The 26,206-nt window shown below is 38.4% G+C and overlaps 1 protein-coding gene across 1 annotated transcript; it reads right to left on the reverse strand.

The window, feature by feature from the left end:
- Positions 1-6,523: 6,523 nt before the first annotated feature.
- On the reverse strand, positions 6,524-22,597 carry LOC146583396 (trace amine-associated receptor 13c). Its single transcript, XM_085280678.1, has 3 exons — positions 22,392-22,597; positions 11,777-12,144; positions 6,524-10,294 (listed from the first exon to the last, which is right to left on the reverse strand). The coding sequence occupies exons 2-3, from the start codon at positions 12,057-12,059 to the stop codon at positions 9,402-9,404; spliced, it is 1,176 nt and encodes a 391-aa protein (XP_085136804.1). The 5' UTR covers positions 12,060-12,144; positions 22,392-22,597; the 3' UTR covers positions 6,524-9,401.
- Between the last annotated feature and the right edge of the window lie 3,609 nt (positions 22,598-26,206).

Below are 26,206 nucleotides of genomic sequence, written 5' to 3' on the forward strand. Positions count from 1 at the left end.
CAGAGATAACTGCCATTCAGTAAATACGCACACTAGGTGCACTGGAATCAATCAAAGTGAGAGATAGAGAAACTAACGGCAGTGTTTTATTGCAGTGTAACTAATAAAATTTCTATTTTTAAGCAGATGCGAACAATGATTAATATTTAAAAGGCATGAAACTTTTGAAGTTCATAGTGTACTTTTCACTTGAAAACTGATCACGTCATGAGCAGCAGATGTTGTCTTTTCATCGCACCTTTTTCAAACAGGGTAAAATCTCTGTGTTAAATATTACAGGGCACCCTCTCTGCACGAGGACAGGCTGCAGTGACAGGAACACTCAAGTTAAGTGCACTAGTGAGCTCACTGAGGAGACTGGATGAACTGTGCAGGTTTGTGTATTTATAGCTGACAACATAAGCGGGGAGTCCAGGAAGACTAAAGGTCTGTGCATACGTGCGCTGGCAGGTCAGCTCACCGGGGCCACGCTGTGATTATGGATGAATAATCTAGCTGACATATCAGCATGATGTGTGACTGAGCAGCATGGATGGGTGGTGATGGTGCTGGGGTTTTGTTTGGGCTCTTAAAGGATATTTTGCTCTTTTTGACCCTGCATGAATGATTACTTTAATAATGCCAACCTTACACTTTTCCAATTCTCCCTTCAAGCTGTATGCAGCACTTCACAAACATCACCAATAAACCAGTAAACAGGGAAGCTGTTCATTTTCCAGAGTATGTAAATTACATATGAGAGATGATCGGGATAAGGACCAATTATCTCTCTGCAGCTGAGTGAATAGTTGAACTCCCAAACGTCACTATAGCAGTCTCCATGATAAGTGTACAGCCAGGTCTTCAGAATATTAACAGACCAGGTCAGGGACACGCTGACAGACAGTGGTGCATTGAACACCTTGCTGCAGGAAACTTTCTCACATGACTTTAACTGCTGCAAAGCATAGAGGGATACAGAGATGAGGGCAGTCCCAGTTGTTTTGTATCATCTTACAGATTAGTTTAATTCATGTGAACCCAGAGTGGACAGTGGCTTGCTGTTGCCCCTGCTGGATTAAGCACCGCTCCCACGCCCCCCTTCCATGTCACCCCTCTCAGCCATCTCTGCCTTTGCCCTTTCCTCTGTTGAGCCAAAAACAGACACCAGCCACAGGTGGTCTCTGTGCTTTATTGGTTCTGACACACATCTCTTGCCTTAAGAGCTTAGAGAGACAATTAAAAATTCATTAGGACACTGAAACGAGAGAGGGGGCAAAAATAAATAAATAAAAGAAACGGGACAAACAAAAATATATAACCTTGCTGTGGCTCTAAAGATCTCTGACCTACCATTTACAATATGTCTCGCTGGCGGTATTATTGTGCACGTCTGTGTGTGGTTTCGTTGTAGTGTAACTATAGAGATACAGCGCTTGTCTAAAACAAAAAAGAAGGTTGCCCTGGTGCTGCCCTTAGAGTCATGGGGGAAACGGACATTTTCTTTAATCTCTACTTTGTTGTTTCAAGCCGTTGATTAAAGTCTCTTCTGTGTTTAAGCAGTTCGTTTCTCACTTCTTCAGTCCATCAAAACAAAGGTGGGGATTATGTCTCAAGTACACTATCGTCAGACATTTGAACACATTTAAATGATTCTGAATAACAAATATTTCCCTCATGTTTTTTTCTTTTACTTGCAAATTAGCCTTTACTGTCACTCTATAGCTTTTTTTTTAATAAGGAACTGAATTTGTTTTTCTCCTTGACATATCCTTGTTATAACACACAACACCTTTCAGAATCAGAATCAGAATACTTTATTGATCCCTGGGGGAAATTATTTAAACCTATTCCTCCTGTTCCCGTGTAATCATTAAGTGTGCATATCCATGAGTGGTGATTATCAAGCTAGTGAGTCTTGAAGGGCTTCCATAGTCTTTTGTAAGTAATCAAGTAGAAATAAGACCAATGTACTTTTATTTGTTTTTTAAGAAGCATAATTACTGTGTACAGTGTGTTAAAGACATCATGTGGACTTTTAAGCCTACTAGCATGATGTTTTGAAAGATCTAGTTTCCTTTTTATTTGCATGAACACACAAACACTCAGGACTGTGAAGGTCCAGCAAAGACAGTGGAAAAAGAACAAGTAAGCAGCAGACGTTATAGCATAAAATCTTTTGTCAGGGACGATTTTACTATATGAAGAAAAGAAATAGAAAACATATTCAGGTAACAAGTCTTTTCATTGCTGTTGAAAATTAAAATGATATAAACTTATGGTACTGTAAAAAAAAGTATTTACCCCTCTTCTCCAGTTCTTATGGTTTTGTTTTTTTTTTTCATATTTGTCACACTTACACATTTCACATCATTAAACAAATTTTAATTATCCAAACCTACCGAGCCCTGTTTGAAAAATAACCGTCCCTCAGCCTCCCGCTCCTTGTTGACTTATAAATAACAGTAATGTACTAAATTCAGATCCAGATAAATTCACACTGCAGTTCTATCATGTGATTACTTGTCTTACAAAGATTCTGAACGACAGGTGAATAGAAAGAAAAACAAAACAAAACATGAAACGTGACTTTTTCCTCCTGCACACTTCTGCTTCACACATGTCACAATCTGAAGAAACAGGTGACAAATGAAGTCACTGACATCTATCAATCTGGACAGGGTTACAGACTGGCTTTTGGACTACACAAAGCTTGTGTCCACAAAAGGTGAAAACTTGGAACTGTGGGGAACCTGCCCAGGAGTGGCCAGCCCACTGAAATTTTATGAGTTTTGGGAAGCAATGTAAACAATTTAGAAGGTTTGAGTCCCATTAAATCAGACATGTAATTAAAAACAGCATTTCATAAAAATAACATCACACAAACAGTCATGTGTCAATCATAGTGGTGGTAGTATGATGGTCTGCAGCTGCTTTGCCGCTTCAAGATGTGGACTTGCCGTAACTGATGGGATCATGAATTCTGCTGTCTACCAGAAACTCTGTCTGGGAATGAGTTAAACGTGAAAAAATCCTCGAGTGTGGCTGAATTAAAACAGTGCTGCACAGAAGAATGTGTGTGAATGTGTGGATGACTGGATATGTAAAGTGCTTTGGGGTCCTTAGGGACTAGTAAAGCGCTATATAAATACAGGCCATTTACCATTTACCATCAAGAATGGGGCAAAATTCCTCCACAGCGATGTGAAAGGCTCATTGCTGCCAAGGTTGGGAGAGCAGTTACTTTGGATAGCTTTTTCATCTCACTAAATGAAATCATCATTTAAAAAGGGAATTTTGTTTTTACTCAAGTAATCTTTGTCTAATATTAACATTTGTTTCATGAGCTGAAGTATGCAAAAAAAAAAAAAAAAAATCATGAAGGCAAATACTCCACGGCACTGATTTATGTCTGTAAGATTGACTTGACAAGCTGCAATAGTTCAAATATGTCTCAAAATGCCAGATGCAGCTTTAAACATGCCTCGTGCTTTGCAAAAGTGTGACTCACAAAATATAAAAAACAACAACGACAACTATAACAAACCCACCATTAATCCACCTGCAGCAAGTATGAAAGCATGCATGAATGATGCAGTGAGTCAGTGCTCTGCACAATGAACATGATTCACAGGACTGTTGTGAGGGTACAATGTACTGATTAATGAGTCCACAGCAGAAATACAGATCAGATTCATTTATTGTACTGATTATAAATGACATATGAGGCTACTGGCTGCTAGATGCCATTCCAGAGTACATGATTTGTTCTCTCTCTTTATTGTTTCTACCCATTCTCCCGATATCTGTCGGACAGCTTTGCGTTTTTCATCGTTGAACTCAATTACATGAGCAACCAAATGTCAGCTCATTTATCTTGTGGTGGGACTGGTGGTGGAGTAGACTTCTATCATGTCACTACTGATAGAAGTCTACTGCTCTACACTTCCGTCTCCACCCAAATGTCTTCCCACATTACAAGATTGCGCTTTAACCGTGTAAATGTAAAATATAAACTCTGTCCCCATCTACCCAAATGCACACACACGCAAAATACAATTTAGGTCACTCGGTTTTAGGATCCTCTTCTCTAGATGTAAAGATGCGAACTCGGTCTACCTAATTCTGCTTTCTCTCCTGTACACAGTCAAAGAGTCCTCCATGCTAAGTATCCAGGTGTCCCATAGCGTCACTGCCACTCCTTCTTCTTCACATTACATAATGTGACAGCCCTTCAATACTCAAGAGTAACTGTGGAGGTTGTGAATATCATCGCAGTAAACTGAGTGCATTACTGTCACACTGAAACCTATTAAAGTCACAAATGATGTGTTCACAAACACATTTATTGTTACCAAATCTGACGCAGTCACCACTGAGGAATTATGCACTACTCATACAAGTTTATAGTCTCAGTAGTGCAGTAGTAGTAGACAATTTGACCTTTACACTGAGCCCAAGATGATTGAAATGCTTTTGATTTGAAACCTTGCTGTGACAAATTTTTAAACTAGAAGATAATGATAGTTTTTCCTGGAAAATGTTTTTCATTCATTCATCCATTCTGTGAGATCTATGATTTAAATGAGTAGTTTGACAGTTTGCATCCATCCATCCATTCCGCTTATCCTTTTCAGGGTTGCGGGGGGTGCTGGAGCCTATCCCAGCTGTCTTAGGGCGAGAGGGATGGATGGATGGCTGGATGGATGGTTAGTTTGACAGTTTGGTAAGTACATTATTAATCTTCTTACTGAGAACTGAGAAAGGTAAAAATCCCGCAATTTGGTTTAACACAAACACTGGACGGCGGGGCAAACTGCTAAACTGGTCTGTCCAAAGGTAACACAATCCTTCCAGCCCCAATAAAGCTCATCCTAAAAATTATGTACAAATTTTGGGCAAGTTTTTAAAATTTGTGCGACTGTAAATGTTTTATAATATATACAATTGCATGTCTATGGTGTTTAATGGTGTTTGGTGTAAATAAATAAAAATAAAGTGTCTTTGATTTCATTTTTTATGGTTTAACCCTGTCATGCATGAATTATGACAACCTCAATCAGGACTTTTTTTTAAGTGTTTTTATTCATCTTTAGGCATGAAAAGATGAATAAAAATACGTAAGAAAAAATCCTGATTGAGGTTGTCATAATTCATCCATGACAGGGTTAAATAACAATATTTACAATGAAACACGGCATACATCTATAGTAACATTAAACGACCAGAGGGTGGCAGGGTATGGAGTGACACATCAGTGTCCAACGTAGTGGTCTATGTGCAAGTATACCATCAACACTGACACAAATACAAGAAAACAGTCTTTGAATAGCTGCTCACTGTAGCGACCACTATGCGTGAAAGGGTTAAATAAATAAAACATATTAATTGTGAGCTTTATATTTGCTGGCAGGTAAATTCTTATTTTATCTTACGTCGTCGTTTTCTAATATTTTCCCAGCTACATGATTGGCTTATCCTTTTGTCTTTTTTGCAGTTTTAAATCTTTTATCCAAATATGCAATCACAAGCTCCACAGATTCCTCCAGTTCCCTGATTTGGGAGGCTGATTTATTATGTAGTGTATTTTAGAACTTGTTTTCAGACTTACCTCTAAAATCTAACTTGCCTATCAGCCATTGCAATGCGAGTGTCCATTTAAAACACATTAGCATCAATCAAATGTTTCTTAATATTGCCAAAAACAAACTTCCATGTACCATATGTCAGCATATTTGACATTAAAAACCAAGGTACTTGTGTGTGGAATACCAATTTCTTTTAAATTTCGTTGCTGTGGTAAAGGTGACCAGTGAGCTAATAAATGTACTTTCCAAATGTCAAACAATCACTTCATGGTAAGTTACAAAAAATGTTTTCACTCTTATGTCAATCGAACTGTTGGGTTGCTGTTTATGGATTCACAGAATAATCTGTAAACTGCTTACAGCAGCAATGGCAAGAATAACCTCCTCCCTGCATTCAAAGGGATCTCAGTTGTGACAGAATAGCTCAAATTAAGCTATTCTGTCAAGAAATAAATTAATGACATTTTATACTTCAAAATTCTCATTATTTATAAATATAATTAATTCTTAAGTACACAAGAAACACATTATTTCATGTTATACATTGTATGTTATACCCTGAAAAGATAGACCGAGGGTCCGCTATATATCATAATGTTTTTATTCTACATCTCAAGTGGCTGGAGTCCCATTCATTTAGTCAGTACTGATTTAACCCTTGTATGGTGTTCGGGTCTGTGAGACCCGTGTTCAGTTTTTTTCAAAAGAAAAATTAAACAATTAATTATTTTTTCACGTGTAAATGTGTTGTGTCTTTCCACTCACTCCACTTGATTATAACTGATTTATTTATAACATTTTATATAAAAGAAAAACGAGAAGCACATTAATTCATAAATGTGATCTAACAAAGGTAAAGGGAAAAAATTAACCATGTTTGCTGTTCATATGTCTTGTAATTGGGATGAAGTAAACATCTGTTGAGTAATTTAACATAAAATTGTTTGATAGTGTTAATTTGGAAAGCCAAAACTCTAGCGGGTCCACCAGACCCATGAACACTGGCTGAGTAACAAAAATACGAACACCACACAAGGGTTAATAAATACACAGATCATTCTTTAATATGCAGACAAAATACAAAGCTAAAAATAAAAATCTGTCCAAAATAATATTTGTGTCCGACACCTGGCACAATGGAAATGGCTCATATAGCAACTGATAAAGTGCATTTCTGATACTTGAGGCAGACTGTTATCAAAATAAACTGAATTAATGGATTTTAAAAGTAACCTTAACTGTTTCCTATGAGGAGGCTGTAACATGATTTCTAATTACAAACAAACCCCATTATAAATTAACAGGTGACAAAAACACTGCTGTCATTAAAAAACAACACAAAAACAAACAAAAGATTAAAAAAAAGTTACAAATAAACTACTCATTATGCAGTTGTGGCTGTTGTGGCTCCTTGACATACTTTTTTCTCTGAAATTTGTGAAAGGCTCATTAAAGCCCTTTGAAAGCAAGGTTTAGATTTGGAGAGAGGAAACAAGGACACCCGGGGAGAGGATATGGATTTGTTGTGGCAGTAGACTCACTGCAAGGACTTGCTGTTGTGCAGTTAATGACCTTTTCAGTCACGATCCATAATATGTGGACAAACCTGAAAGCGTTTTTTAACTTTTTCAGAACTTTTTCATTTAAAGTTTTATGTGTTTCCATTTGAATGGCATTTACATTTGACTTATGGGAACTCTTGAGCCTCGGCTTTTTTGGAAACGTGTTAGGTGATGAAAACACCTCAAATTAGCTTAAACCAGGAAATGGCTTGGTCTAAAAACTGGATACAAAAACAAAACTCTCCGCCTACCAGCACCTCTAAACCTCACAAAGGTGTTACTAAATTGTTTCTTTGTTGACACCAATAATCGTCTAGAGTGGTTACTTGGCAACTGTTTATTTGTTGATTTATTTTTTTCCCTGGACATGAACCACAGAAACTCACATTAAAAAAAAAAAGAAAGGTAAGGAAACTTTCTATGTGTTTATAGGCAGATTTGATCATGTTTGTATAAACCCAGTCCAAGAGACAACATATGGGGCTTAATAATGAAGGTAATGCTTAATGCCAAAAACTGCAGTTCTTCAAATGACCACTTGAGGCTGATTTAAAAAGCAAGTCAGTGGTAAAATGGTCAACATCTTAGCAGAAATAAATATGTTTACTACCTGTAAAAAAAAAGCGACTACAAAGACATGACTTATTATGCCCACAACACCACAACAACTTAAACATGATGTAATGTAGATATTTAGTTTTTTTTTAATAAAAAAAAAAAATAGGCCACCATTGTTATTTATGGTGCAGGTAGGCTAGATCAGCGGTCCCCAACCCTTTTTGCGCCACGGACCGGTTTATGCCCGACAATATTTTCATGGACCGGCCTTTAAGGTGTCGCAGATAAATACAACAAAATAAAACTAGTACCGGTAGCGAAAAAAAGAAGATTTATTCATAACACACGTGAAAAGACCCAGGAAAACCGAGTAAACGATAAAAACGATAACAAAATAACGCTGAAAACCGATAAAAACCCTGAAAACTATACATTTCACACCTGAGCCTCAACTCTCGCGGCCCGGTACCAAACGAGGTCCGAGGCCCAGGGGTTGGGAACCGCTGGGCTAGATAGCACATCCCATTCAACTAAAATCTGAGAATGACATAACTGAACATGAAAAGACTGTTGGCATAACTCAGAATTAAAAAACAAAAAACGAGGATGACCTTCTCCCAGGTTGAGCAGGCAACCATGTGCTGAAAGGCTAAATGCATTTAACCAGATTTGACTTTGAACCGTGGCCCTTTGTGGAGTGTCTTCCACCACTCTCTCTTCCTGCTTTCTGTTTCCTCTTCACTAAAAAACCCCAACAATGAAGACGATCACAGAGCTGAAGAAGCAAGCATGGGACAAAATCCTTTTCTGTGCAGCCACTTGAGAGGTGTGAAAGGGGAGTGTATCAGGTTATGATAAAATGTCTTTCCTAACCTGAAAATTCAGCCTACCATCCACCTTTTCAATGTAGTCAATCTCTCCTCAAGACACTTTATGTTTATAGACTCTTAAACACACTTTGGTGCACTTTCAAAGGCAGCACCTGCCATAAGTTATATTTTGCTGCCTGCAGAGCATCTTTACATTTAATACTTTCTGTTCCCAGGCTATCTTAAAGTTATTTTCACTTTCACTTGCTGTCTGCATTTTTGGGGAGACAAATTATAGGTGCAGCTTTTGGTCTTAGCTTCTGCTTCTCACCAACAACAACAAAAAGTGTTTGTGAGCTCTAAATTAATCAAATGTGTTAGTACAGAAGTGTCAAGAACACAGCTCGGGGTCTTTTGGAAGTTGTCTTCATCCGCATGTGCCCGATCATTTCCCTTTCTCTTGCTATGGATGAGAAAACTGTGTAGATTAATATCTCTTTTCTTGTTTCCTTTAGACATTTCGTAGCGTTCATACATTATGTACTTGGTTGTGAGACTGATGTAATGAGTCGAACTCGTTTCCATCATCAATCCAGAGTGCATTGCACATGTAAAATAATCACAGCCTTTATAGGTCATAATATGGAATAACGTTGCTGCTTTTTTAATGGATGAAATTCATATGTTTTTAACATAATGCTTTAGCAAGAGAGATTATTGATGGCATATTAAGGACCACAAGTTGAAATAGGCAGGGTTCCTTTTTTCCTCTCTTTGAAAACAGGAAAGGGATGACAATCTTTTCACAGAGTAAGCGAATAAACCCATTCTTCACCTTTCTCTACTTTTTAAACTATTCCAAGTCATACTTTGGGTCACAGCCACAACACAGATTTACGCGTCTCTTAGTTCTTCTCGCCATGCGGGGGGGATTGATCTCGTTGAAACAGCAGGGTCACACCCTTCCTGAAGCGGTGGTCCCTGACGCTGTAAATAATAACATTACAGCAACTGTTTCCTGTCAGAATCCAGAAGGCAAAAAAGGAGAAATTACACCAGGTGTATCCCACCACGTTCCCGAGCACAAACACTGCAATGGGCGTGAAGGATGCTGTAAAGGCAAATGTTAATATGCCAATTGTTTTGGCTGCTTTGATGTCTGAAAAAGAGGGCCTGTGAGGGCATCCTCCACCTCCTCCTCCTCCATCGCTCAGACTCCCCTCTGAGAGTAGTTTGCGTTTTTGGGAGTACCGCCGAATGCTAGTGAAAGACACGATATTAACAGCCAATGTGCCACCGAGCAGTGTGAAATCGAACGCTGGGAATAACAACAAGATGTTGGCATCAGGCGGGAGATGGCCTCCAAGCATGAGTGGGGTGTAGTTACACATGCGACTGCACTCATTGTACTCCAAAGTGAAGTTTCTGCTGAAGATGAGAGGCGCTAAAGCCAGCAGAAAGCTGGAAGCCCAGGAGAACAGGATGAGGAACAGAGTTCGTCTTCGGGTCACCAAGGCGTCCTTTTGGAGTGGCCACAGGATGGCCACACTGCGCTCCAAAGTCATTAGGAAAATGGTGCTGATGGAAACAAATGTGCATCCAGCAAACACTGGACCAATCAGCATGCAGGGCTGCCATGGGCTTACTAGTCCACCACGAGAAGAGGAGTTGGCAGGGGAAGTAGAAGTACCCTGATACCAAACAGGGGGCGTGGTGGTTACCATCAGAGAGATTTCAGTGTAGATGGAAAAAGGAACCACGAGGACACCGACCATCATATCTGCTATGGCCAGAGACACTGTCACAGAGAAGAAAGAAGAGGAAGATGTCATGTTGGATAGCTGTATTTAGTTTTCCTTATTATCATTTACTTAGCATTTTACCATTAATCACAAGAACTGCTTTATTTGCAGAATTTAAAAAACAACCTTTCTGATTTAGGTTTTCCATAAATTTAAATGAATCGGTTGTGCTGAATGAAACTATTTAATATAAGACATAATGTGGATTGCACAACACTGGTCACTATATTCTTCATTTCCAGTTAATACTTGTACAGCTGCTGTTATTGTGTATATATTTATTTATTTATTTATTTATATTTCTTCATACATTCTTATATAGTTCTATACTGTGTATTGTGTATTTTGTTGTACAGTTATTTTATTTTCAACTTTAATTTATATATTTTATCTTATTCTTTCCCAGTTAAATTTACCCTTCATTCTAAATTGTGTTGTACAGTTATTTCATTTTTAACCTTAATTTATATTTTATTCCTTCCTAGTTAAATTTACCCTTTTTAATTTTTCATATTTATTTCCTATCTTATTCATAGCCTTTTTTTTTTTTTTTTTTTTTTTAGGTCACGAGCAGTTGTCTAAGCATTTCACTACATATCGTACTGTGTATGACTGTGTACGACTGTGTACGTGACAAATAAAATTTGAATTTGAATTTGAAGTTGATTTATAATACTTTATAATCCCTTCTGGTCACTGCCACCTTGTGAAAGGAATGCAATACTTATACATTATACATATAATACAATTTACAATATATTTATTGCTTAAAATTAAAGATTCTCTTATATCTCTCTAGACTGAAAAAAAGTCTTCTTTAATATTACTGCATTTTACAAACAGGAAATTAAATTTTACTAAGGAATTGTTTTTTGCGTTTCTTGAAATTAGAGCCCTACCAATATAATGTTGAGGGACGATATATTGCCCAGTAATATCTATGTGATATACCAGAGGATAAATTAAAATACAAAAGGAAAGAAGAGGTGGAACAAACTCTTATAATCTTGTTGTTAGTATTAAGGTTGCATAGTTTGTCCACCAGAGGGCACTCTACAACGTTCCTGCATGTGTTTGGAACCACACAAACACAACAGCCAGCAGATACAAGAAATGTAAACCAGTGATCTATGACTTAATGTAGCAATATGAACAGAATCGTTATATTATATTAGTAAGGAGTTATAAATAACTGCACATGACCAATGTCAGGTAAATCTGTTTATGTTTCCTGTGCCTGAAAGAAAAAAATATATCAGCTGATATCAGATTTCATATCAAATATCGGTAAATATCTGATGTTGGTCGGGCTCTACTGGAATCAATCCATGAAACTTGATTTACACTCTAGATGTACATGTTAAGATGTGGTGATAAAGCAGTTCAATTATTATTTTTTAATTCAATTCAATAAATGTTATTTATATAGCACAAAATTACAACAAAAGTTGTCTCAACACACAGTTCACAACATTTACCTTTCAGGTATCCCTGTGGTGTTCTCGACTGTCTGGTCTGCACAAACACTGTAAGTGTGACCACGTTCCCAACCACGATGGCAAATGCTAGGCTGACCATGAATGCCACTGCCAAGGTGCGATTGAGAACCCCACAGCAACACACGGTACATAGTGGGGCCAGTGAATGGCCTGACCCCAGTCCTGCCTGAGCAGCTGCAGTCAGGTTAAACGGACAGTCAGTGGTCACCAGCAAAGCTGCCGTACTCCCAGGAACACTGACGTTGGGAAGCAGAGCAGTCATGTCCCAGGTTAGACTGGTTTTAAGGCTTGTGATGCAGTGGTGGCGGGACCACTCAGGAGACCATGTCCTGGACTGGGAAACTCTCCTAATGGGAAAAAAATAGGTAAGCATTGAAAACCTTATATCACATAATAAGCACATTATGTCCAACAGTTAACAGTCATGGTATTTCTCTTTTTGATGGCCGAATTGAACCAATGTTTTTTTTTCTAATTCTCTATTTCTAAAAAGATTTTCTAAATGCAGTTGTTAAAAATCGCATTAAATTTGTTATTTCTCATGATTTCAATAGAAATTTTATTTTTTAACAAATGTCAGATAATTTTAGGTCGTTCATACCAGACACAATAGCACTTTTGCAGCACTCAAAATCACATCATTTAAAGCTTTGAATCGGTTACTGCAGTCAGTAGCAAACCTTTTAATATATATGTATCATCTGCAAATTTAGGGATGTTTGATTTTAACCTCTGAAAGCCACCATAAGACATAAGTGTGTATACTCTATATCTTTGCTGCCATTCAAACAGTGGCATTAAAACAGTTCTTACAAACATAGCTTTTAATATAAATTGAAGCATGTAATCCAATAATATGCTTGACTCAAAGGGTTTGAAGTGCTAAAAGTCTGTAGTATATGACATGTGTAGGGTAGAGAGGTTGTGCTTATGTTGCAGTACAGATATGTTACACTAAAGGCTGAATAAAAAATAGCCTTACAAATCATAGGTAGTCTTCTTTTTCTCCAGCTGGAGAGTATTGGCACTGAATTTATTACTTGTGTGTACCAGCTACGTGCTGTTTCTGTGCCCTAACACTGTTGGAAGCACCTCGATGCTGTCAGTTCCCATGCTGAAACTCTGAGTTCAGTACCAAATGTCTGTCTCAGCTGACAACTAAATACACGAGTCCTTCAATCATTTATGCTGTTCACTGGGCCAGAGAGCAGGAAGGTACGCACAGAGGACGAAACAAAAGGTAACAGGAGTGGACATATTCAGACCAGAGCAAAACCAAATCAAAGCCTGCATTTGCTGTGCAGCTTTGTGTGCAGAAACATGGTCAACAAAACATCACAGCTGTGGCTGAAGTCCTTTCACTAATATCAGCAGGGAATTAGAGGTTCTTGAGAAGCAAGGGAAACACTTGTGTATTTTTTCTGTGACTGGCTCATGGTTCAGGGTTGAATTAATATCAGATATGAAAGACCCTCAAAGCTTGTCTGGAAACAAGGGCCAGATATAAAACAACCTGACGTTTTACTTGTTATTAGCAATTTAGTGAAGTGGGTTTGATCCTGGGTGGAGACAAAAAAAATTATATGATATCACGGAAACGATATCACGCTAAATATCTGCTAAACGAAACACGTGGTGACCCTTCGTGAATAAGGGATCAGCTGAACGTAGCTTTATGAACAGAAAAATAAATTTATATTTATAAAGCTGATAAGAAATTTCATCATTTTGAAATTTTGGTCACTTTGTTATTTGTTTTAATTAAGTGACTCTTACTGAGATGTAAGATTTTACAAACAATAAATTAGATTACACAGATGCACCTTTGGTACAAGTGACTTTGGTACAAGTGGTTGAACGTCTGGTGTCCTGGTGCAGCCACAACAACCTGGTGCTGAATGCCCAGAAGACAGTGGAGATTATTGTGGACTTCAGGAAGCACACAGCCCCACTCCCCCCCATCATCCTGACTGACACCCCCATCACCTCTGTGGACTCATTCCGCTTCCTGGGTACCACCATCACCCAGGACCTGAAGTGGGAGCCCACCATCACCTCCGTCATCAAGAAAGCCCAGCAGAGGATGTACTTCCTGAGGCAGCTGAAGAAATTCAACCTGCCAACACGGACGATGATGCAGTTCTACACTGCAATCATCGAGTCCATCCTCACCTCCTCCATCACCGTGTGGTACGCTGGAGCTACTATCAGGGACAAACAGAGACTGCAGCGTGTTGTGCGCTCTGCTGAGAAGGTGATTGGCTGCAGACTCCCATCTTTGCAGGACCTGTACACCTCCAGGACATTGCGGCGTGCAGCTCGGATCTCAGCTGACCCTTCTCACCCTGGACACAGTCTGTTTGACCTGCTCCCCTCAGGCAGGAGGCTCCGGTCCATTCGCACCAGAACCTCTCGCCATAAGAACAGTTTCTTCCCCTCTGCTGTTGGACACATGAACAATAACCATATGACTGTTCCCACCACTAACACATGACCCTACGCTGTGTTCACTGCATCATTCCATGTTTGGCACTGATCACCACCTGCACTCATGTATATATCTTTCAACGTAGCACTCTTAATTCTTATTCTCATGTATATATCTCAGCTGTGGCTCTCTGTGGAGTTCTGTTAAAATGAATTTTACATCCTCGCCGTCTCACAAGCCCCACTGTGGTGCATCTGAAAGCTAACAATGGAAAGTTGTCGTCAGTGAAACCCAAACTGTCATTTAGTTGGAGTCAAGTCTCTTTCAGCTGCGGTTCACAGCAAAAACCAAGGGGCAACTTCCAGGGTTTTAAAATTAGGACAATGGAGAAGTGTCATTAACTGCAGCTCCTTAAAGGAAGTCAGTCCTCCCAGACCTGCCATGATAAGATTACACTTTAGAGCAGAAATAAGCAGTCGATGGATGATTTTATCATTTTTCTGCTTTTTGTTGTTGTTGTTTTGCACACTTAACACTGAGCTACAGTATCGATCATTCAAATAAAAAAGGCACCTTACTCAAGTGATGAACCAGTGTTGTGTTTACACAAAACAGACAACTGAACCTATTTTAAATTGTGTCTTTATGCACTTTGTTAATTTTAAACTTTTGTTCACAGTGTCATTAATATATGCAGAGGAGCTCAGAGAGGTAAAACTGTGAGTGTTACAGTGAGCCATCTGTAAACACAGTGGAGGCTCTGTCACGGTTTGAGGCTGCACTTCAGGCAGTGGTGTTGGAGATCTTGTCAAAATTGATGGAACGTATTGTTGGATTTGTATCCAACATGCAATACTATCTGGAAAGCATCTGATTGACTACGATCAAAAACACACTGCTAGTGCAGGAAAAATATGCTTGGGCAGAAAAACACATCATTTAGGATGATCAGATTGGCCTCCTAAGAGCCTGGACCTCAGTATTATTGAACCAAAACAGAACAAGGCAGCCAACATCCAAGGAAGGGCTTTGAATGTTCTTCAAGAAGCCTGGAGAACTATTCCTGAAGACTACTTCAAGAAATTACAAGAACACTTACCCAGGGAAGTGTTGTAGAATAAATACTGATTTTCAAGCTTGTTAAAAATGTGCTAACTCATTTTCCAAGCCACGTATAAAGAAACTTGAGACGTTTTCACAGTGCTCTGTAGTCTATGCTGTATCGTGCCAAAAGAAAGATCTCATTTCATTGCTTCCACCCTTGTAAATTAGTTTTATTTAACACAAAATATGACATTTAAAGCTATAAACAATTATTTTTCTGTATTTTTATGACTTTATCAGCGGCCAGAATATTTCTATGTTTTGTTCTTTTCTTAAACAGATTTTTCCTCTTTTACAGATTATACTAGATTATAGTTTATAAGTCTCAGACCAAAAACTTAATATCCCTGTCATTTCAGTGCTGCAGTGGCCAAAGGCATTCATTTTATTAGCCAGATATGTTGAAAATCAATTCTGAGCTTCGAAGAATCGTTATCTGTTATTCAGTTCAGCAAAATTCAGATTGTGAGAAAATCCATCTGCCCTTTTGATTTTCTCTAAAGCTTGATATTTGCTCCCCCTCTGTGTCGGTAACACTGAGCTGCAGGCACAATGATAACTCAGCCTGAACAAGGCCAAGAGAGTGTTTAAAGAAGACTGTTTTCATTTTACAATTTATGAAAGCAGCTCTTGAAAATCTAAAATTCTTAAAATGGGTAGCAGCGAATGGTGAGGAATTATGACGTCAAGCATAGTTCAGCCTTTGACTGTGTTTCGTCTTTTTATGAGTGCATTCTTTTGTCTGTGAAAGATACAGTGTCATAGGGGTGTTTAAAAAAACTGATTCTAGTCTAAATTATATGCTCTTAAAATCAACAGGATTAGACAACTGCTTTCAAGTCAGAGTAATTATTTTACTTTAAATTTCCTGATGGTGCTGGTGGTAAAACAAAAGGAAAATTATTTAAGGGAGGATGGGAGATGAACCTCATTAAGGGGCTTTTTGCCCTTACCTTGAGTGAAGATGACAAGTGGAAGCCTTCCCTGTGGCAAGACCTCAGGCACAGTGAGACAAGCAGCTGACAGCAAAGACCGCACACACACACACACACACACACACACACACACACACACGCACGCACGCATGCACGCATGCACACACACACACACACACACACACAACAAAATAGGCTGCATGATGATTTACATACGAGCTTTTTCACAACTTGAAATTTCAAGTCCTCAAGACAAAGGTCATTTATTTTTTATGTCTCAGTAGAAATCAGTTCTGGACCAAAGATCCAACATCTAAACTGCTTAACTATCAACAGTTACCCTGCGCATTTGTTTGTGGGCGTTACGACTGCTGTTTTTGTCGTCTTGTGCGACTGATGTGCTTTTCTTACCTTTTATAAAAAGCCCTCCATTGCTGTGTCTTAAATCTGAGTAAGAGTGTAATAATTAGAGTGTGCAGATTCCTGCATGGGATTGGTGTGGATGTTTACAGCTCAAAGATGGCCGCCATCGAGAGAGGCTTTGTACACCTTTTCAGTTACCCACCACAGATTTACTGGATACTTTATTAGGTGCACTTTGCTGCTATTTCCCCACATTTTCTCCAACATAGTTCTATATTAGGTTCTTTATAGTTTGAGGAGATAACAAGAGGTGTACTGAAAAGTCTGATTTTAAATTTCCAATCAAATTCTCTCTACAATTGACTTCTTATTCCCTCTTGACAGGTTTTGCACAACTCTTCTCATATATTATCTGTGATTATAACATTTAATTCTAGTTCCCATCTCTCCTTAATATAGCCTGTGTTTTGGCATGACTCCTTTATAATCCTTTTGTAAATATGAGAAACATGTTTCTTAGCTGGGAGATGTTTTTCCATAATATTAATAAAGTATTCTTCTATGCTGTTAGGAGTTTTATTAATCTTTTTCTTTATGATTCAGGTATCTATAGCAGTCTTTAGGGGGGAGTTAGAATCGTTCCTGAAGTTCCTCTGTTCCCTGTCTTGTCATGGCACAGATTCAACAAGGTGCTGGAAACCTTGCTCAGTGATTTTGGTTCATATTGACAAGATAGCATCACACAGTTGCTCAATATACAATAATGCTTAGTTGTTACCAAGGGGCCCAAAGAGTGGCAAGAGAATATCCCCACACCATTACAATACCAGCCTGTCACTTCTCACCCTACTACCTGGTTTGCAGCAGAAGTTGAGACTTCTCAGACAACATTTTTCTATCTTCTGTTGTCCAATTTTGGTTGACCCATGGAAACTTTACTCTTAGTTTACTGTTTTCAGCAGACAGGAAAGGCAGCCGGTGTGCTGCTGAAGGTCATCTGCTTCAATATTTGACCTATCAAGCATTCAGAGATGCCTTTCTGCATACCTTGGTTGCAACAAGTGGTTATTTGAGTTACTGATGCCTTCCTATCATTTTGGAGCAGTCTGGTCATTCTCCTCTAACCTCTGGCATCTACAAGCCATTTTCACTCAAAGAACTCGATATTTTCTTTTTCAGACCATTCTCTGTTAGAGATAAGTGTGCAGAGAAAATCCCAGGAGATCAGTCGTTTCTGAAATACACAAACCAGCCCGTCTGAGACAATCAACCATTTGAGTTATTCTTGCCTTCCTATAAACTCAAAGTAGTCTAGCCATTCTCCTCTGACCTCAACCTGATTCAGACGATTCCCCATAAACCCTGGAGATGGTTGTGTATTTCAGTACATCAACAATGTCGGAAATACTCAGAACAGCCCATTTAACACGAACAACCATGCCACATTCGGCCATGTTTCATCTATTCTGATGCTCGGTTTAAACTTTAGCAGGCTGTCTTGTTCATGTCTACATACGTAAATGCATGGAGCTGCTGCTGATGTGAAAAGCTGATTAGATATTTGGATTACTTTATTGAGCAGTGGAGCAGGCATACTTAATAAAGTGGTTGCTGAGTGTATGTAGTGTGACTCTACTTCATAGAGTAGTTGGTGCTTTGTTCTCAGATCTATTTTCTTTGTCTGTTTTCTGATGCACACAATTTCACGAGTATGTTTTTACTTTTCTCCATTTTATATAAAAAAATCCTTCACATTTCATTTTTGCTTCTGAACATTTCTTACTCTACATTGTTTGCAGAACTCTTTAGTCAGGAAGGTTTTGATGACTCAGACTTTAAAGAGTGGTGAACTATTCAAGTTTTGAAAAATGTGAATGGGGTTTTGATTGTTGCAGCTGACTCAGGTACTATGTAAAATTCAGTAACTGCCAAATCGACTGAGAAAAACTGTAATGATCAGTTGAGCAGGTGACTGTATTTTGAACAGTTTTCTCAGGTTTTTGTGAATGAGAACGGCGTCACTGTCTTTTGGTTTGTTTCTTTTGCTAATACTATGTTGGTTGTGATTCGTTACATAGATATATGTTTATTTCATCTCCAGTTTTAATTAATCTTATCATTAATTACATCATATTAACTGCAAAAGTAGTTGCAGTGGCTGATAGGCACTCTGCCATGTCCACATTTTAGCACATAGCAAATAACAAATAAGTCTTCACATAATGACGATTAGTCATGCTCAGTCTCTGTCAACACTTCTTTAATTGATATAGACTTTGCAGGGCTGTCTACTGTGTAGTATGTTTTAAAAAAATATTTTCAAAAAATTCAATGTGCGTCATGTTTCTGAGGTATGAAAGTAGTAAATATATAAGCTACAGTATCAGTTCTTTGTGTGTATTCGAGTGAAATTCTCCTGTTTCTCACCTCTTTTGGTCTTCAGATCTTCCCCGATTTTATTTATTTATTTTTTTACTCAAGAAATAAATTGTTGAGTTAACAGTCATTTACAAGACTTGTTATCAGGTCTTTTTCTACAGGAATGTAGTGTTGACAACAGTGCAAACCGATATGAGGAATAACAGTGAAGATGATGGCCATTAGAATAAATAACTTTGGAAATAAAGATGCCTCTGAACCCTGTAAAGCCTGAACCATGAAATAATTGCCAGACACTCTAATTTTTTAATTTATTGACATTTCCGACAGATTTAAAAAAAGTTTGCGTTTGCATGTGTGAGTATTAATTGGATAGTTTTTGCTACATCTAACGTCTTTAGTTTTTTCTGGAAAAACTTTTTTCTGACTAAATAACTCTGACTTAATAAGTCATTTCTAATTATTTATTCGATTAAGTGTTCATTATTGGTTTCTAAACACATGCACAGATAAAACTACCCGAAAGAAGCTCCAGTAACAATGCTGTGCTGTATGGAGTCCTTTGTGGTGGAATAGCTGCATTTAGGTTGTTGTTCTTGCATGCAGTGAACCTTCTTTGACAGGGCTGTGTCTCTGAGTGACAGATAATGTAGGAAGACCGTGGGGGCCCGGTCAGGGCTCTCGAGCCAGGTCGCCTAACGCACACAGGGGTCATCTGCAGTAATAAGTGGGTCAGAGTCGCCTGAGGCCGACTGCCACAGCACATGAGCAGAAATACAATTTTGTCTTCACATCTTGGCCTGTCATTCTGTCTGTGTTTGTTTCACTGTGTACAGCAAACACATCCAGGCACACATTTAAAAAGGGTTGTTTTATAACCCTGTTCACAAAAACAGGGTTATAAAAAAAGAAGTGGGGACACTATAAAATGTGAGAACCTTATTAAAGGTTTTACTTTATTTAAAATAGTACAAGACTAACATTTCTAATGTTTGAACGCAGAAGTTTTGTTGAATATGATGCCAGCAACGTCCAAAAATTGGATGGACAGGAACATCACAGGGTTAGGGTTCAAAGGATTTAAAGAGCATTTAAAGAACACCAGGTGAAGGCACTGCTGTGGCTCACCTGTTTGAGCTGACCACCCTCCTGACCATTCTAGGAAACCAGTGCCAGTCTCTCCAGTCAAAATATGAAAAAAAAAAGTGATTCATTTATAAAATTGACAAAGATCCATCTCATATCCTTTTGCCAGAGTATGAGCTGCTGTCCTCAGACTAATCTATTTAAGCTGTAAGCATCTAATTTCCCATCCACACCTGGGATGGTCTGAGCTTCTGCAGTGCATGGGCTCATCTGTGTAGGCACCATTATTGCTAAATGATGTTGCAGACTTTGGAGTAATGCATGATGCCATTTTACAAAATCTTTCAGGGAAGGACTCCTAATTTCACACACACAATGCCAAATCGCCTTCTGCATGTATTACAGCACCATGGCTCATCACAAAGAGTCTGCCTTCAGTCCAGAGTCGTCCCCAACTTAAAATTGCACATTATGAAATGATGAAAAAATGTGAGAAAGGAAGCCCTGGATTGCTTAGTAACTAAAATATCAACTAATAAAAGGAAAGGTGTTTATCTCTAGAGTTACAGCAGTCAGTATCCTCAGTTCCCAAATTGAAAAACAAGGAGGTGATGAAACGTGTGGTAAACATGGTCGTGTCCCAACATTTTTAAACATGTTGCTTTCATAATAAATGAAAGCAAGTGTTCAAAAAACAAAATAAAACAATTATCCTTGTACTATTTTCATTTAACTTTAGAGTCTGAATGATCAAATCACTGCAGTTCAGTTATATAGTTGTATGCAGTTTATAAAGCATTGAAATTTTTTTTAAATGAGTTCACATTTTTGCCTTTGTTCGTGTGTTTTTGACATCATTGGGAATATTTTTGCTCTTGTTCTGTCTGAAAAAACAAATCTCTGGCAGTGTTTGTTGTCACTTCAGTAGTTTCTCATTCTAGCTTTTCTTCTTTTTATTCCATTGCTTAAAATTTCTTAACATTACACTTAAAATGATGATCTGAACACTGAAAAAGCCCCTTTTTAACATATAAAGATACCCTATATGGAGAGATCATATAAGACATTCAGGGTGTACCCCCCTTTTTTATGGACTGCAACATCTGGAAATACTCTGGAAGTCCCTCAACCCTTTTTAAACCACTTAAATTAGGTTTTTCTTTTTCTGTGTGTGGTCTTTGCTGTGCATTTAGGGTAACAAATGAATACTTAGAGAGTACAAGAACAACAAGAAGAACAAAAATAGTTTAATAGGATTTTTAAATGATCCCAAACAAACTGAATAAAAGAAACTGTGCATCACAGACTTGACATTCTGGTATTTAACTGTAAAAACATATCAAACATTTGACAAATGTCCAGTTTACGCTTTTACATTTACACCCTTCTTCTCAGGTTTGTTTCCCGGGAGAAAAAAATAGAAATCAATAATTTATAAATTAAAACCTATGTTTCTTTAAAATTACACTACAATTTCTAAAAGCTGTTTCTGTCAGTGATATCATGGTTCTCAAGGATTGCTATTGCCTTGTTTCCCAGTAATGGTATTTAATAATGAACTAAATACATTTGAAAAGTCCCATTCACCCACAAGATGATGAACTTTTTACATCAGAGCATGTGTTTCTGGACTTGTCCTTATATGTCTTTACATCCTGTCTGTCCCTATCGAAATTATGCACAGCTAACAGACATCACACCCACCTCTGGACTCAGCCAACAGCTGCTGCATGCCTGAATGGTCAGACACCAAGCATGATACACCTGACAGATTAGCAGGTTAGTATGAAGCGTTTTCCCCAATACAAAGCACTGAAGGTTTGAGTAGGCTGACACTGCTAGCTTACACTGATTAAGATTTCTTAAAAAGCTTCCAACTGAAGAAATTTTCTTGTTTAATAAAACAGAAGAAAATAAAAACACTAAAAACAACTGTTGTGAAAAATATCATTGAAATTGAACGAGACACGTATCTGTGTGGCCGCAGAGACTACTCAATGTTTGTGTCCAATAACAACCAGCAAAGAAAAATGCAATGGGACTATTTAAAATATAAATATTTTGGTAAACTTAAAGTGAAAATATAAGTCTTATGCTTCAAATAATTATAGTATTTTTCTGAATGTTACACATTACAATTTAATTCTGTTAAGTGAGTAATTATGAGTTAATATTCAGAGCTAAATGCATACAGCGTGGGGATTTAGCCTTATATTATCAAGAAATTGTGTCAAAATAAAAGAGCTGCTGTCATTTAATCAAAACACAATTTACAAGAAATCTAATGAGACAATCTTACCGGCATTTCCTCAGAGCACTTGGCAAGACAGAGGTTGAAAGCAGGAACAAAATCCAGTATTTAGATGCTGACTTAGTGGAAATAAATTCCTGTTAAACACCGTCCAGTGGAGAAGAAAGTGGAGCTGTAGTCCTCATCATTCATTCTCCCGAGAAGCACACATTAAGCACAAAGCCTCTCACACACTCCGGCTCTCTGTCCATGTGATTCAGCCTCTCCCCTCTCCTTCCTCCCACTCTCTCTCCTTGCATTGAGCGCTTAATCTCCAGTCCCCACTACTTCACTGTTTCCCCTCTCTACAGCTTATCACATGCACACGGTCTTTCCCAGAGCTTCAAGGTAAAGTCCACAGCAGCACTTTGCTCCCTTTCTCTTTTTGTTTCCCTCCCATGTTTGGCCTCTCATGTGTCTCCCCCCACCCTCTCTCATCTTCTCTCTTTGGTCCTCGGTGCTCTGAACATCTGTCATGCTGTTGTGTCTCAGAGCTTCTGTTGCTGTTGAATTCTCACTTTCAGTCCACGCCTCATTATCTGCATAGACTCTTTGTCCTCAAGCTTATTGTAGCTTTCTTACATGCTTTCACTTTTGAACTTTTCACGTGCCTGTGCTGCTGAAAATCATCTCTAGCTCCATTTCAATGGCACCCATCGTTTGCCCCTAGTGGTCTGGGCCCATGTGCAAAGCTTGTCTAGCTTGAGGGTCACATCCATCCTCTGTTGTTTTCCTCAGGGAGAAAAGACTACAGCTTTCAAGTGAGACCTCCTACCTTCAAATATGATTGGAAACACTGAACATCAGGTTTAAGTACACAGCACTGATTTGTTCTTGCCTTAACAAAATCTCCACGAGACGGGCTGAAGTCATTCAACAGCAAATGCACTGAGATTGAAATGGAAATTGAAGCATTCGGCTGAAGAAATGTTGATGAGGCCTGAGGAATAAACAACAGTGTACGTGCTGAGCAGCTTTATGTAACTTAATCCTCAAGGGGTTTGTAAATCTGCCAAATAAATAGGACATATCCCATGTTATAGTCAGGGAGCTATAGCCTGGTTTCTGTTCTGGTTGATTACATTTGGAGGCCTACCAACCTGAGTGACAGGTCTTTTGATGGTACAGCACTGTCAGCTATACATACTGTATCTATTGCTGTGTGAAGCCTGCAGACAAACTGAATGGCTCAAGCTCTGGTGGGAGTCACACTGTGAATAATCCAACATAAAACATGCAGTATTAACCTGAATGAAGTTCCTATAAGATCAGGGACAACACATGTGTTAGTGATTTGTCAACCCTTCCTTTCCTTCTTTTTTACTTTGTTTCCACAATCAGAGGAGTCGCCCTCTGTTGGTCATCATAAAGAATGCAGGTTTAACTTCTGTCTGTGTACATTTTTCCTGCCATTCCCACATACTGGATTGATTCATAGCAACTTTACTCAACCTTGCCTTCCAGAGCAATGCTGCTAACAAAGCTGGGTAAAGAACAAACATTTGTGACATTTTCTGTCCCAGAAAAATATTTGCATGATCTGAGTAGTTTGCACCCACTGACACGGTGATGAGGTTGAAATGTGGACTTTCAGAGAACAGAAGGGCTTCCTAAATGAACAGCTCTGTGTCTGACCCAATTAAAAGTGCACTCGCCTGAGTGTCATCTCCTTAGCACCGCTGCCATAAAGTGACTTACCCTGACATTAGTGTTAGAGTTTTAGGGTTTTGCTACCAAGTTATGTTCTTAAACTGATTACCCTTAGGAAATGTTTCTCAGGGCTCCCTAGAAGTCAAATCTTCACACCCAATTAGACTATATTTTAAGTACAGAGCATGAATATTAAATCTATCTAGTCAGTTACTGATAGTTTTTAATGCATGACTGAGAATGAGAGCATAATGGCCTCCACACATTTTCTGTCAGTACTCATAAAAAAATGAACACAAAATAAAATGTGTCAGGCCAGCACAAGCTGCCAAAACAGCTTCCCTTCAGTTTGGCATTGATTCTGCAAGTCTGAACTTTACTGGAGGGAAGAATACGATTTGTCCATAAGCAGTTCCCTCAGTTGGTCTTTTGATGATCTATCGCAGTGGTCCAAAAATCCTCAATACGTGTTGCAAACACTATAACATACAAGACTAATTCTGTGTGGCATGTAAATAAAAGCGGAATCCAATGCAAATATCATATTTTATTTACATATCAAACATTTTTTTTTTAAAAAGTGTCATTTTAAGGAAAATATTGAGTCTAATTTGAATTTGATGTCATTGACATGTCTCAAAAAACTTGGGACCGGGCCTGTTTACCACTGTGCAGCATTCCCTCTTCTTTTAACAGCAGCCCATAAATGTCAGGAAATTGAGGACAGCCTCGTCTGATATAGGATTCTAGTCCTGGGCCTTCTTTGCCATATTTTTGTTTGATGATGCTCCAAAATGTTTTCAGCTGGTGAAAGGTCTGGACTGCACGCAGGTCATGCTGTTGTAATAGATGCAGTATGTGGTTTACCATTGTCTTGCTGAAATATGCAACGCTTTCCCTTAAAAATAAATAGTGAGAGCATATGTTGCTGTAAAACCTGTATATACATTTCAATACTGATGGTGCCTTTTTCACATGTGCCAATACTGCCAATTCCAAACTAATACAGCCCCATACCATCAGTGATGCAGGCTTTTGAACCTAGCACTGTTAGTCCCTTTAGAGGGTCACATCTTCCATGTTTTCCAAAAATAAATACGAATTTTGTTTTATCTGACCACTGAACACTTTTCCACTTCAATTCAGTCCATTTTAGATGCGCTTTGGCCCAGTGAAGATCGTGGCAATTAAAACATATGTTCACATATGTCTTATTCCTTGTGTCATAGAGCTTTAACCTGCGTCTGTGGCTAGCATAGTTAACTGTGTTCCTGAGCACATGCAATGATTTCCATGACAGAACCATGACTATTTATAATGCCGTGCTGCCTGAGGGCCCAGAGATCATAGGCGTTCAGTATCGATTTTCGGCCTTGTCTCTTGTGCAGAGAGATTTCTCTCAGAGTCTTTTTATCTTATTGGGCCCTTTGCCCATCTTTACTTCTGAAAAACTCTGATTTCATTTTACACCGCATCGCAACATTTTAGGCATTAAGGCTGTATGATTCTTCCTCTTGATAGTTTCAACCTTGGTTAGACCACTCCCAATGCGAAATAAAGTTATAATCACTAATAAGAACATTGTAGTGAACACAGACGTGTTTTAATCGCACGTCTGAGTAACCTCTACACAGCCTCTGTTAAATAAATGCCCAAAGCCTCAATTCTGGACTTCCCACCATGAAACACATCTAAATTATTCCAGCACAAGGTAACTATTTACTTCCATGAATCTGATGAAATGCTGCGTTTTTGTTCCCTACAGACAAACCCATTCATCTGAACCTCGTTTTGTGTAATAACAAAATAAACAGAACACAGTGTTGCAAAATACTTCTCATCCACAAGTGATAGCAGTGTGTCAGAATCCGTCAGCACTGTTTATCTTTAGTAAACTATGAAGTAAATCTATGACCAAAGTACAAACTGTTATACTTTGCAAAATTAAAAAACACAGAATTACAAAACCTGCAGTTCGTTAGATCCACTGCTGAGCTAAAGTGTTAAAATACAAAAAATAAAAAAATAGACTAAACCAGCAGAAATTAACACGTTTTACCACTGTGCTATGGTATTTTGCCATTGTGCATTTTTATACTTAATTTAATTCAGTTTATTATACAACAAAATATATCATATATATTAACAAAAGATGGATATGCCCCAGATTGTAT

This window comes from Mchenga conophoros, linkage group LG1 (genome assembly GCF_057382185.1).
Source record: "Mchenga conophoros isolate Kocher_MC1m ecotype Shallow Benthic linkage group LG1, M_conophoros_male_GT1.1, whole genome shotgun sequence".
In the NCBI taxonomy this organism is placed as follows: Eukaryota; Metazoa; Chordata; class Actinopteri; order Cichliformes; family Cichlidae; genus Mchenga; species Mchenga conophoros.